The sequence below is a fragment of the Petaurus breviceps genome, unplaced genomic scaffold, assembly GCF_028583685.1.
Source record: "Petaurus breviceps papuanus isolate PSGF00001 unplaced genomic scaffold, PetGlider_PUasm1.0 91133, whole genome shotgun sequence".
NCBI classification, from domain to species: Eukaryota; Metazoa; Chordata; class Mammalia; order Diprotodontia; family Petauridae; genus Petaurus; species Petaurus breviceps.
The window spans coordinates 11,821,753-11,835,972 of record NW_027187419.1 but is presented as its reverse complement, the minus strand read 5'-3'; the positions used below and the strand labels follow the sequence as shown (position 1 = coordinate 11,835,972).

General features: G+C 36.9%; 1 protein-coding gene across 1 annotated transcript in view; it reads left to right on the top strand.

Annotated features, from left to right (window-relative positions):
• The window catches only part of DDX10 (DEAD-box helicase 10), a 369,841-nt gene extending 358,622 nt beyond the window's left edge, over window positions 1–11,219 (top strand). The window contains exon 18 of the mRNA XM_069080286.1: window positions 10,581–11,219. Within this exon, the coding sequence (XP_068936387.1) occupies window positions 10,581–10,761 (181 nt within the window). The 3' untranslated portion in view covers window positions 10,762–11,219. The remainder of the gene's footprint in view (window positions 1–10,580) is intronic.
• The last annotated feature ends 3,001 nt before the right edge of the window (window positions 11,220–14,220 follow it).

Sequence of the window (14,220 nt, the reverse complement as noted above, 5' to 3'; positions counted from 1 at the left end):
AAGGGTCTAATCGCTTAGTATAATGAACTCTCTGTTTATTCAGCAATAAACTAAAGCATAACATTCAAGAAACTAAAATATAACATTCACAGCAACATGACATAACAACTTATTACTAAGGTGACCACATAGTCTTAAACAAAACTTATCATTCAGTATATCTTATAGTCATCCTTAAGGGGTAGCAGAAAATACAAACTCCATTCACCCCTAGGTCACAGTAAGTTATAATCTCCTCAGTCAGTCGTCTTTCATCTTGAGTAGAGGTTGGCTTCCAATAATCCTTAAGCCCATTATCCTTAAGGGGTAGCAGAAAGTACAAACACCATTCACCCTTAAGGCTGGCTTCCAAACCCCATGGCTCCCAACTCTTGCCTGGATTCACATGTAGGCAGCCCTCTGCTCCTGTTCCTTATCTCAGTTTTCAGGGACTGCTCTACTCCAAGCTCTCTGAAGTTTCTGTTTCTAGGAAATCACAGCTTAACAGGTCTACAACAATATTTACACATATTGCCAGCACTATCATCTCAATTCACTTTCTATCTGAGAAAGCAACACAGAATAATAGACAGGGCTTCTTCTGAGAAACCAATGCAGAAAAACAAACAGGGCTTCTATCTGAGGGATTAACACATATTAACAGACAGTTTCTGTCTGAGAAATCAACAAATCTTTCTGGCATAAATAGGATGTTGGTATTCCAGGAAATAGCTCATCTCATAAAAGAATATTAAAAGAACACATAAAAATTACAGAATCCAAGAAGTGGAAGAGACCTCAAAGATTGTCTCTTCCAACCAGGGAACTTGGAGATATCAGGCTGCTATCAGTTTACTGCATGAATGGATTCAGTGTCAAGCTAGATGATTAGAAGTTGTGACTAACTAATATAATTTTAATGATGATTTTTAATAAATAATTTTATGATTTATATATTTAATATTATATTAATTACATATTATGATGATTAATATATTATTATAAATATTGCATAATATTTAATAATATATTAAGATCAAATTTTTAATAAGATCATTTATTTTTTTCTTAAGGAGAGGAAGGATAGACAGGACTTCTGTCTGAGAAATCAACACAGATCAACAGATGGGGCTTCTGTTTGAGAAATTGGCACAGAACAACAGATAGGATTTCTACCTGAGAAAGTTACACAGATCAAGAGACAGAATACCGACATCACAAACATTCTATCAGTCCTGCCCACTCCCAGCTCTGTTCTTGCTTTTCTCTTCTCCCCTCCTTCCTATTCCACCCTTCCTATTCCACCCTTTTGGCAGCTCCTCCCACTATGGGCTCCTGTGTGATTACATTAGACTTATTAAGGGTAATACAATAAAACTGTTTTTAGTCAAAGACTCTTGATACAATCAAAGGCAAAGCTCAAAGGCACTTGATTAGCTAAAACTCAATCCAGAAAAACAGCAAAAAAAAATCCTATTTTGCTTGCCATTACATCTGCTCAACATTTCTGTCAATGATTTGAGTGAAGATATAGAAGGTATGCTTATTGGGTTTTTGCACTATGCAAATGATTAATGCTTTGAATGATAGAATCAGAATCCAAAACTGTCTCAATAGGTAGAAACCAATATGATGCAACCTAATAGGGATAAATTAGCTATAGAATTTTAGCATTGTGGGGTAGGGGGAGGGATTTTTCCTAATAGTTTTCACTTGAATTGCTTTGGAATGAGAAGGGGTTAGTTGACTGTAAACTCTATATTAGTTAAATGCTAATTGCCATAGGCTGCTCAGTGTTCAGCGCTAAGCATGATCAGAGACATGAATAAGAAATGACCAAACCATGTGGGTAGTTCAGGGAAGAACCATGAACTCCATTTATTGATTCTTAGTACAAGGTTTTTATAGAGCAAATGAGGTAAAGGAATAGGACTCAAGTATTTTTATCATTACCTTAGTCTGTTGTATCCTGCAAGCAGCACAGAATAGATAATTTGATAAGGCTTTGTTATCTAGACACGGAAAAGTCAATTAACTCCTTTCATATGCAGTCACACTACAAAGGATGTTCTCTTCTTTGTTGAGAGTAGGCTTCAAGGCCCAAGCCAAAGCCCTGATCATCCAGAACATTTGCATAGGAGCCCACCACCTAAGAATCAAACATTTTGTCTTTGAACAACTAAAGTCTTGGGATTAGAGCTTATTGGTCTTAGAACTCAAACAACATCCTTTTAAATGTGACCCATATCAAAAAACCCAAGGAGCAAGCTTAACAAAAAGCTGTGTCTCAAAGGGCCTTCTATAGGGCATATTGTCTGAGTCCTGAATCATGCCTCTTTGGCACCCCACAGCTGATGAAGTTTTAAGGGAGGTAATCCCACTGTATTATGTTACTGATCAGATCATAACTTGAATATTATAAAAAAATTTTAGCTAGGCGTCTCTTTTTAAGAGAGGCATTTATAGACAAGAGTCAAAAGAAGAGGATAACCAGGATGGTGAGGGGATTTGAAATTGTTCCATATGAAGCAAGAGTTAAAGAACTGAGAATCTTTCACCTGAAGAACAAAAGACCTTTTTTCAAGATATACATGAGAGGAGAAGGGTCTTTATCAACTTGGAGGATCATCAGGAAACACATTGAGTAAGGGAGGACACGAGTTACATTTCTATGCTTTTTTGTTGTTGTTTAGCCCTTTCAGTCCTGTTTGACTCTTTGTCACCTCATTTGGGGTTTCTTGGCAAAGGTACTGAGGTGGTTTGCCATTTTCTTCTCCAGTTCATTTTACAGATGAGGACACTGAGACAACTCAGGTTAAGTGATTCATTCAGAATCACTCAGCTGATGTCTGAAGCTGGTTTTAAACTCAGGTATTCCTGACTAGAGGTCCAGTGTTCTATCTACTGCACCACCTACCTGCCCCCAGAGTTTCTAGGCTAGGAACCTCTATCACTTGAACTGTTCTACCAGATGATAGATCACCTGGGGATATTGTAGAAGGGATGTCCTTTAAGAGACAATGGTTGGATTAGGTGACATGTAATATCTCTTCTCTAATTTGAACTACATATCATGCTAAATGATGAATCTGCTAGTTGTGGAAATAATTTATATGCATTTTCATTTTTTTCTGTTATCTGAGTCATCTATTCCCTGCAGTGAATGTAATTTTAACATTATATTACCATTTCAGTGGATGATACCATTAAATAGTTTCTGAAAAGACTCGAAGAAGACTATTTCCATTTATTTAATTTATATACAAATACAGTGTTTTCTCTGGCATAAATAGGATGTTGCTATTCCAGGAAATAGCACATCTCATAAAAGAATATTAAAAATACACATGTAAAAATTATAAAATCAAAGAAGTGGAAGGTACGTCAGACATTGTCTGTTCTAACCAGGGAACTTGGAGAGGTCAGGCTGCTATCGGTTTACTGCATGAAAGGATTCAGTGTCAAGCTAGTGATTAGAGCCAGATTTGGAAATCATTTATTTTTTTCTTAAGGAGAGGAAGGTTTTGTTGTTCAATTGTTCAGTTATATCCAACTCTTCATGACCCCATGGACCATAGCATGCCAGGCTCCTCTGTCATCCACTACCTCTCAAAGTCTGTCCAAGTTCGTGTTCATTGTTTCCATGATACTATCTATCCATCTCATCCTTTGCCACCCCCATTTTCCTTTTGCTTTCAATCTTTCCCAACATTAGGGTCTTTTCCAGTGAGTCCCATCTTCTCATTATGTGACCAAAGTATTTAGGCTTCAGCTTCAGTATTTCAGTGAATAGCCTGAATTGATTTCTTAAAGTATTGACTGATTTGATTCCCCTTGCTCTCCAAGGGCCTCTCAAAAGTCTTCTCCAGTACCACAATTCATGTGTCAATTTTGTGGCACTCAGCTTTCCTTGTACTCTAATTCTCATTGTCATACAATGCTACTGGAAAAATCATAGATTTGACTATATGGACTGTTGTTGACAAGGTGATGTCTTTGCTTTTTAGTATGCTGTCCAGATTTGCCTTAGCTTTCCTTCCAGGGAGCAAGTATCTTTTAATTTCATCATGCAGTCACCTTATGCAGTGATTTTAAGCCCAAGAATATAACATCTGACACTGCTTTCATTTCTTCTCCCTTGATTTGCCACTATGTGATGGAATCACATTCCTAGTTAGTTTTTCTTTATGTTAAGCTTCAAGCTAGCTTTTACACTCTCGTTTAGCCTCATCAAGAGACTTCTTAATTCCTCTTTACTTTCTGCCATTAGATGTATCATCTCCATATCTGTAATTGTTGCTATTTCTCCCAGCAAACTTAATTCAAGCTTTTGATTCATCCAGCTTGGCATTTCACATAATGTACTCTGCATGTAAGTTAAATAATTAAGATGACAATACACAGCCTTGTTGTATTCCTCAAATCTTAAAGCAGTTGCACGTTTGGTTCTAACTGCTGCTTCTTGGCCCATATACAGGTTCCTTAGGAGACAAATAAGATGAATCTGTTGCTCCCATCTCTTCAGGATTTGCCACATTTTTTTGTGTTCCACATATTTAAAGGCTTTTGAATAGTGAAATAAGTGGAATAAATGAAGTAGGAGTAGATATTTTTCTCTCTTGCTTTCTGCATAATGCAGTGAATATTGGCAATTTGGTCCCAAGTTCTTCTGCCTCTTCAAAAATCAGCCTGCTCTCCTGGTAGTTCTTAGTTCACATATTGCTGAAGCCTAGCTTGCAGAATCTTAAGCATAACCTTGCTGGTGTGTAAAATAAGCACAGTTGTTTGGGAATTTGAATATTCCTTGGTGATCACTACATATACTACTATGGGCAAGAATCTCTTAGAAGAGAAAGGTCTGTCTACTCCTTGAAAAATTATCTTGCTAATAATTCCCTCCCTCCACCCACCCTAACATCATTTAAAAATACAATTAAATGCTTTTGAAAAGAAGAGGTATTGAGTCTAGAACATCTTAAAGTGAATGACTTTCTTTGTGACTGGAGACATGGGGATGTAGAGGCAAAAGCAGTGGATACAATGTTGACCAAACAGGTTAATTGCATATTTATTTTTCCTTTGAATTTCCTTACTTGAGTTCTTCAAGAGTGACAAAATTATTTCAAAACGTTCTTTGGAATAATAACTGCCCTTTAGAGGAAATGCTGTTTTTCTCTAATTACTTTAATATTTTTGTATGGTCAGATTTTATGCAAGTTCTTCTGTAAAGGAGGTGTTAAGATTAATTTTGTCAGGCAAATACAGACTTTTATTCCTAGGCAGCTGAATTGGGATTGGTATCTGCAAAACTACTTGATAGCAAATGATCAATAACTGCCTTTGTGACACCAGTTCAAGGAATGTTCTTTTTGATCCTTAGAGGTTTTCATATTGCAGTATTCTTTTGTTTTTTTAAAGTTAGTTGTTTCCTGATCGTCTCTTTTTGAAAAACGTATTTTTTCCAGTCATCAAAAATCGACTTTCTCATCCTGTCTTTCCCACCTCAGTTGAAAACGAAAGAAAAACAAAGCCTATTAGAAACCTTTATATCGGGGCAGCTAGGTGGTGCAGTGAATAAAGCACCAGCCCTGGAGTCACTAGGACCTGAGTTCAAATTTGGCCTCAGACACTTAACACTTACTAGCTGTGTGACCTTGGGCAAGTCACTTAACCCCAATTGCCCCTCCAAAAAAAAATGACACTTTTATATAGTTAAGCACCAACAAATTTCCAAACTGGTCATGTCCAAAAAAAATGTGCTCTGAGTCTTTTACCTTTTTCTCAGAAAGTAGATACTATCTTTGATCATTAGTCATCTTGAATAGTGGTTGGTCATTATGCTGATATGATTTCCTAATTCTTTCAAAATAGTTTGCTTCTACTATGTATAAATTACTCTCCTTGTCCTTTTCATTTCACTCTGCATTTATTCATACAAGTCTTCCCAGGTTTCTCTGAAACTATCTCCTTCATAATTTCCTATATAACAACAGTACTCTATCACATTTATATACTATCATATTCATGTACATTTATGATTTGTTTAGTCATTCCTAATTTATGAGCATCTCTTCAGATTCCCATTCTTTGCCTCCTCAAAAAGTGCTATGAATATTTTTTTTTACATTTGTTTGGCATTCTGATTCAATCATATATATTAGTATTATTATTTTGCTTCTTGGAGGGCAGTTGGGTTTTGTTTGTGTGTGTTAAGTGTCTGATGTCGGATCCGAACTCAGGTCCTGTTGACTCCAGGGCCAGCACTCTACTCACTGTGCCACCTAGCTGCCCCCATATATATTATTTCATTTGACAAACCTAGGTTAATTCTAAACACAGCAAATTCATTTGTCTTTTTCCTTTTTCTCTATTTCTTTTCCTGACTGGTGCACTTTTTTCTTTCCTTTTTAAAAATTTATTCATTTATTTACTTTTAGTTCACAACATTTAGTTCCACAAGCTTTTGAATTCCAAATTTTCTCTCCCTCCCTCTCCTCCTCTATGGTATACGCAATCCAATATAGGTTCAACAGATACCTTCACATTAAATATTAGTCAAGTTATAAAGAAGGATTATAACCAATGGAATTGAACAATGAGAAAGAAGGAACGAAACAAAACAGAACACAAAAGAGAGCAAGTAGGGGTGTGGCTAGGTGGTGCAGTAAGTAGAGCACTGGCCCTGGAGTCAGGAGGACCTGAGTTCAAATCTGGCCTCAGACATTTTCTAGCCGTGTGACCTTGGGCAAGGCACTTAACCCCGAATGCCCTCCAGAAACCAAAAACAGAAAGAGAGAGAGAGAGAAAGAGACAGAGAGACAGAAGTTTGCTTCAATCTGCATTCAAACTCTGTAATTATTTTTCTCAATGTGGATATCCCTTTCCATCAAGAGTCTTTTGGACTTGTCTTACAGCCTTGTATTACTGAGGAGCCCGTCTATCAAAGTTAATCATCACAGATACAATGTGTCTGTAATTGTGTACAATGTTCTTCTCCTGGTTTTGCTCTCCTCACTCAGCATCAGTTTATATAAGTCTCTCAAGGTTATTATGACGTCTGTCCATTCCTCATTTCTTATAGCACAATAGTATTCCATTACATTCATATACCACAATTTGTTTAGCCATTCCCCAGTTGATGGGCATCCCCTTGATTTCCAATTCTTTGCCATCACAAAAAGAGCTGCTATAAATATTTTTCTCCATACAGGTCCTTTTCTCACTTGTATGATCTCTTTGGAATACAACTCTAGAAATGGTATTGCTGGGTCAAAGGGTATGCACATTTTTATAGCCTTTTGGTTGTAGTTATGAACATTTTTTCATGTCCTTGGTTAGATTTTGTTTTGCTTAGGACTTATCCATTCTTTAATCTGCTTTTAGGACTAATCCATTCCTTAATATTCGTTTAGGGCTAATCCATTCCTTAATCTGTTCACTTTCTAATTCTTCCTTCTCCCCTTTCCTTCCTGTTCACTAGTTGTCTTTCTGTACCCAATTCTTTCTCTCTGTCTGTCTCTTAGATGACAGTGAGATGTCAGCTGTTCTATCCACACCTCTTTTTTCTTGTTTGTATAGATTTCTTACTTGTGCATGCTGCTTATATGATAACTGCCCTTTCCATTAGACTTCTTTCTGTGACCCCTGATGATGCTAAGGTTCAAAGAAGATATGTATTATTTTAATGTAAGCAGTTTGTCTTTATTTAATCCCTTTTCACTGTTTATTCATGGTTACCTTTTTATGTTTCTCTTAACTCTTGTGTTTGAACTTCGAAGTTTCTCCTCAAGTTTGGTCTTTATATCAGAAGTTCTGAGAAGTCTTCTATTTCATTAAAACTTAATTCCTTCCTCCTCTCCCTCCCCTCACCCTCACGCATAGCATTGTACTAATTTTTCAGGTTTAGTTATTCTTGGCTATAAGCCTATATCCTTTGCTATCCAGAATATTGTATTACAAGTTCTCTGCTTCTGTATAATAGTGACTGCTTAGTTATGTGTGATCCTAACTGGCTTCTCAGTACTTGAATTCTTTCTTTCTGGATGATGTGGAAGCTCTGGATTTTGGTTCTGATGTTGCTGTGTGTTTTCATTTGGGGGTGTCTTTTAGGAGGCCACTGGTGGATTCTACACTTTGCCCTCTGGTTCTAAGAGAGGGTAGGGTGTTTTATTTGTTTTGTTTTGTTTTTAATATGATGTTTAGATTAATTCTTTTTGTCATGCAATCCAGATCCAATGATTTTTAATTTTTTTCTCTTCACCCTGTTTTCCAGGTTTTTGCCTTAACTTATACTATTTTCTTTTTTTTCAGCCTTTTGACCTTACTATTTTTTGTTGTGCCTTCTATTTGGTCCATTTTAGTTTTCAGAGAATTTTTTTTACTTGAACAAGGTTTTGTACTTCTTGTGCCAAGCTGTTAATTCCCTTTCCTTTTTTTTCTTCCATACTTCTCATTTCTTTTCCAATTTTTCTTCAAGTACTCAAGTACTTTCATTTCATTTTAAAAGTTATTTTTAACCCCTTAAAAACACACACACACAAACAACTTGTTTCATTGCTTCCAAGAATTCTACTTGAATTTGCGCCCAAGCTGTGTTTTTCTCTGAGACTTTGCTTATAGATGTTTTGGAGCCATTATCTTCTTCTGAGTTTGTGCCTTGAACTTCCCTGCAGCCATAATAGATCTTTATAATGAGATTCTTTTTTTGTTTGCTTATTCTTCTAGCCTACTTCCTGACTTCAGACTTGACATTAGGGCTGGGTTCTGCTAAGCTCTGGAGGGAAATTCTGGGCTGCTTCTGTTGCTGCTTTCTTGCGGTATTGAGTGGTGTGTTATTTCAAGATCTTAGGGACAGTATGGGGGCTTGCAAGCTGTCAATAATCTGATCCAAGGCAAAACGTAATCAGTTTGAGCTCTTCAAGTTTTTGTCCTGGGTTTCATTCTGAACAACAGTAGAATTCTATTGGGATCAGCTATTGTCAGCCAGATGGAAAGCTCTGTTGGTTCACAGTGATAGAACTGTGATAAGAGTATAGACTCCCCTTTAGTCTGGGATTCCTGCTTTGATTATTTTTCTACAGTGTCAGTAAGGCTGGAAGGGAGACCCTCCTCTCTCCTGAGATCTCAGTCATACCACTACTGCTTGCTTTCTGACTTGGGAACAGCATCCCCAAGTGCAGGTCCACCCCAGAACTGGATAGTGGACAACAAAGCTATCACTTCATACCTGTCCCTGTGGTGGTTCCCTGATCTGGTCTTCCTTTTAACTTTCTCTGGATGCTGGAGTTTGGTGCAAGTTCTTGGCCTGACCTCTTTGTCTTCCTGTACTGAGCTGGGCTAGACAGATGATTGTCTGTGCCTTTTTCTGGATTCCCCTACTAAGATTTGGTCTGTAGCATTTTCTAGGTCTGTTTGGCAGAGTTTTGTGGAGGGGAAACTGGGTACTTTTTCCTTTTACTTTACCACCCCAGCTCTGTTCCTCTTACCTCCTTGGAGCCCCTAAATTGAGCATGGTTTTATGACCTCTTTCTAGGGGTGCTTTTATCCTCATTGGTGATCTCAGATGTAGATTTTCAAAGTGAAGAAACAAACATATTTCTGACAGGCAATTTATCTAAGGTGTAGTATCTCTCAAGTTTTAACTTTAGCATTTGTTAGCACTAAAAAATAGAACAGATATTGGACAGCAGCAGTATTGATTTTCCTACCTAAAATCCAGTAACCTGGAGGTTCATAGCTATAGAAAATAATCCCTTGTTTATATTTCCCCATTCTTAACTCAGTGCTCTGTACATAATTAGTCTCTTGCCTCAAGTCCTTTCCTCTCCTGTACATCCTCTGTATAGCTCCAAAATTGATAATCCCCTGTTCAATAAATTTGAGTGGCACTCTACTACAATATTCTAGGATCAATTACAAATTTCTGCTTGGAATTAAAAACCCTTCACAACTTGGTCCTAAACTATCTTTAAAACCTTATTATACATTACTTCCCTTCATATACTTGTTGTTCTAGCCTAACCAGCCATCTGGATGCTTTTCATACATGACATTTCACCTCTTACCTTCATTCTTTTGCATAGGTTTTCACTTTTGCCTGGAATGTATCTTCCTCATTTAGTTTGCTTCTGAAACTCCTTAGTTCCCTTCAAAACTCAATTCAAATACTACTCTTTAATGAGACCTTTCCTAATTCCACCTCACCCCCATTCCCCACCTATTACTGCATCTCATGCAAAATTACTTTGCATTTATTTCATGCATTCCTATCTGTGTACATGCTTTCTCCCCCTGTAGAATGTAATTTCCATGAGGGCAGGGACTATTTCCTTTATGCTTTTTTGACTCCAGCACCTAGCACAATTCCCAGGACATAGTAAGTATCTAATAGGTTCTTGGTCATTGACTGAATAGGCTCTTCTTAATGGTTGCTGAATTTGACTTTTGATTTTATCTCCTTTTGTTATAGTTCCTCTGTGATTCTACATTTACCCTTTTATCTACTAGTCATATTTTCCTTGTTTAAAATAAATTTTTGTTAGTATGATGATGGTCCTGATTGTTTGGCAGGTGTTTACAATAATTGCTTTTGTTTCCAACAGTGAATTAAGGAAGATGGGAGGAATGAGGAAAAGGAACTACAGAAATGCTGATCAAGAAGAAATGCTTTCAAGTCAAAAGCCAAAAAAGGCCAAGTGGGAAACTGTGGAGCCACTGGATACAGGCCTTTCTTTGGCAGAGGATGAAGAGTTAGTGCTGCATCTGCTCAAAAATCAAAGTTAATTCTTTCCTTCCTAATAACCATGATGCCCTGGATACTCAATGTCATAAAGGTCCATATACAGACACATTCCATGCCCAAAGGACCCTATTTCCAGACAGTAGCCAAAATATGTAACTTTAGGGGAGGGTCTCTTTTCTCTTATTGTAGTATTTGATAGACTTGGAAGTCTTTGAATCAATATGAGATTTCTCTGAGTTACACATTTTAGAAGTGGGGAGGTTTTTTTTTTTTCCACATTTTCTCTGGAGTTGTGAAACTTTGTTGAAACTTTATTAGAAATCCCAATCTTGCTAAAGACACAGATATTCTGAGTACTCTTAGGTAAAGTTATAGTCAATTTTGAGAGTCTTAATATTACCAAAGATAAAGTATTGTAATGAACCAACCCTGAGAGAATGTAGTGTGTTTTTTTTTTCCAGATAATGGTAAGCAATAAAGTTATTTCTTACTAAATAAAGTGCAATTGTGTTTGCATTTTGTTGAACACATTTATTTAAAAGTTTCCACAAGGGAAGGCTTTTAAGACAAAGACACTTCATAGATTCTTAAAACAATGAGTCTTTCATCTTCCCAAGATAGCCTTCTCAAAACAACTATTCATTTGGGTAGCATTTTCTCTTTTGCCAACTATCTTTTATAGAGCCCAGAGAAGTTCTCTTTGTGCTGAACCTGCAGTTTATATCTTTTAAAGCCTCCTCTCTAACTCCCATGCACTAGCCCACAGTGTCTCTGTAGTTGATTTTGCCCCAAGCTGGGACATCTTCATGCCCATGGGAAATGAGAAGTTGATAGGAAGTGAGAGACAAAATGAAAGACTTTGGGGTTGGTTATAAACAACCCATTGCTAAAGTCCCCAAAGTGATTTTTTTTTAAACAGAGTTAGATAATAAAGGAATCATTTGCATTATGATAAGAATTTAATCATAGACTTATCATCTTTTTCTATGCTCACCAATCAGCTTTACCTGAACAATAATTTTAAATAACAATAAGCAAAATAGTTTTGAATCCACTAAGTAATTAGTGATGTTTAATATTAATTAATTCAGAAGAATTATTAAGCATTGCTTTTATCACCTGTAATCTGTCAAAGAATATAGGGTAGGTGAGAGTTTGCCTTTGAAGATGTTAGAATAAGAGATTTAATGATAGGGAATAAGAAGTGTACAAAATGGTTGTAAGAAAGATAAGAAAGGAAGGTAACTTATGGTAATAACAATTAAAGTTCACATTTATTCAGCCCTGGGGGCAGAATTTGGAATTTAGCCTTCCTTTTACCCAGGGCCTTTTATGTGAATAAGTTTTAAAGCCTCCAAAGGGCAATTCAGAAGTTTTGAGCAGTCTGGCAGTAACCTAGAATTTATTAAGTATCAACTATGTGCAAAGCACTATGCTAAATGCTGGGGATGCAAAAAAAAAAAAAAGGCCCTATAAGGAAGACAACAGCAAACAGCTAGGTACATACAAAATCCGTAAAGGATAAATAGGAAAAAAACCAGCAAAGGGAAGACATAAGCTTTAAGAAGGCTAGAGATAAAAGATAACTCTAAAGGACTCATGATGGAAAATGCTATCCATACCCAAAGAAACAGCTATGGAGTCTGAATGCAGCATAAAACAGACTATTTTCTCTTTTTTTGTTGTTTTTCTATCTCATAATTTTTCCCGTTTGTTCTGATTTTTCTTTCATAACATGACTAATGTGGAAATAATTATTTAGCATGATTGCCCATGTATAACCCATATCAGATTGCTTGCTGTCTTGAGGAGGGAGAAAGAAAAATTTGGAACTCAAAATCTTATAAAAATGTTAAAAATTATGTTTCCATGTAATTGGAAAAAAACAAAATACTATTTTTAAAGAAAAAAGGATAGAGAGAGGCTTCCTGTAGAAGGTAGAATTTTGACTTGAACTGGAAGGAAGCCAGGAGGTAGAAATGAGGAGAGATCATTTGAGGCAAGGGGGACATTCAGAGAAAATGTCGAGTGAAGAAGTAGGGTGTCTTGTTCAAGAAACAGCAATTAAATTGGTGTCTCTGGATCACAGAATATGGCGAGGTACAAGGTATTAGAAGAAGAAATGACAGCTAGGCAGAGCCACAGTGCACACAAAGTGCTAGACCTGAAGTCAGGAAGACCTGAATTCAAATTTGGCCTTAATACTTCAACAAGTCACTTAAGCTCTATTTGCCTCAGTTTCCTCAACTATAAAGTGAGGTAAAAGAGTATCAAGAATAAAAGGGTACTCAACAGTGTCAAAGGTTGAAGAGAGGTCAGGAAGTACACAAATTGAGGAAAGGGAATTAGACTTGTCAGTCAAGTAGACTAAAATTCATAACTTTGATGAGAGCAATTTCAGTTGAATGAGGCGGTCAGATGCCAGTCTAGAATTAAGAAGACAGTGAGAGGAAAGGAAGTAGAAGCTTCTGTTACAGATACCTTTCTCAAGGTTAGCCACAAAAAAAAACCAGAGAGGTATAGGATGATAGCAGGAATGGTTGGATCAAGTAAGAGTTTTTTGAGCTTTGGAATAAGAGGAGAGAGAGATTGGGATTGGGCATGGACATGTTTCTGGGCAGTAGGGAAGCAATCAGTAGACAAGAGATCGAAGATAAGTAAGAGAGTGGGGATGAAAGGAAGGAAGTTTCTTGGAGAAGATGAGGTGGAATGGGATCCCCTGTGCATATAGAGGGGTTAGGCTTGGCAAGGAGAAGGGCAGTGTCTTAATGTGAGGTAGGCATCCAGGACAGAACCCTGTGGGCCATGTGTTTGGATGATGTGCTCTGGTTGGAGATCAGAAAAGGAACATTCAGGAAGATAATTAGTTCAGAACAGTGTAACAAAAACAGAGAAAGAAGAAAATATTAAGGAAAATGGATGGTTAACCATGCCAAAATCTACAGAAAGGTTAAAAAAAAAAGGATGAGGATTGAGAAAAGACCATTAGATTTATTAATTTAGAGACCATTTCTAACTTTGGAGAGAGCAGTTTTAGCTTAGTAATGAGGTCGGAAGCCAGACTGAAGAGTTAAAAGAATGAGAGGAAAGAAAGTGGTAGTAGCATTTATTGTAGATGGCCTTCTCAAGTTTAGTCACAAAATGGAGGAGAGATATGAGACAATTGCTAGCAGGAATGGACAAATTAAGTGGGGTTTTTGTGTTTGGTTTGTTTTTGAGTCTGAGGAGATATGGGCCTTTTTCTAAGCAGTAAGAAAGTGGTCATTAAACAAAGAGCAATTGAATATTTAAAAGAGAATGGGGCAGGTAGGTGGCGCAGTGATTAGAGCACTGGCCCTGGATTCAGGAGGACCTGAGTTCAAATCCAGCCTCAGACACTTGACACACTTACTTAGTTGTGTGACTTTGGGCAAGTCACTTAACCCCAATTGCCCTCCAAAAAAAAAAAGCAAAAAAAAAATATATATATATATATATATATTTATAAAAGAATAGAGGAG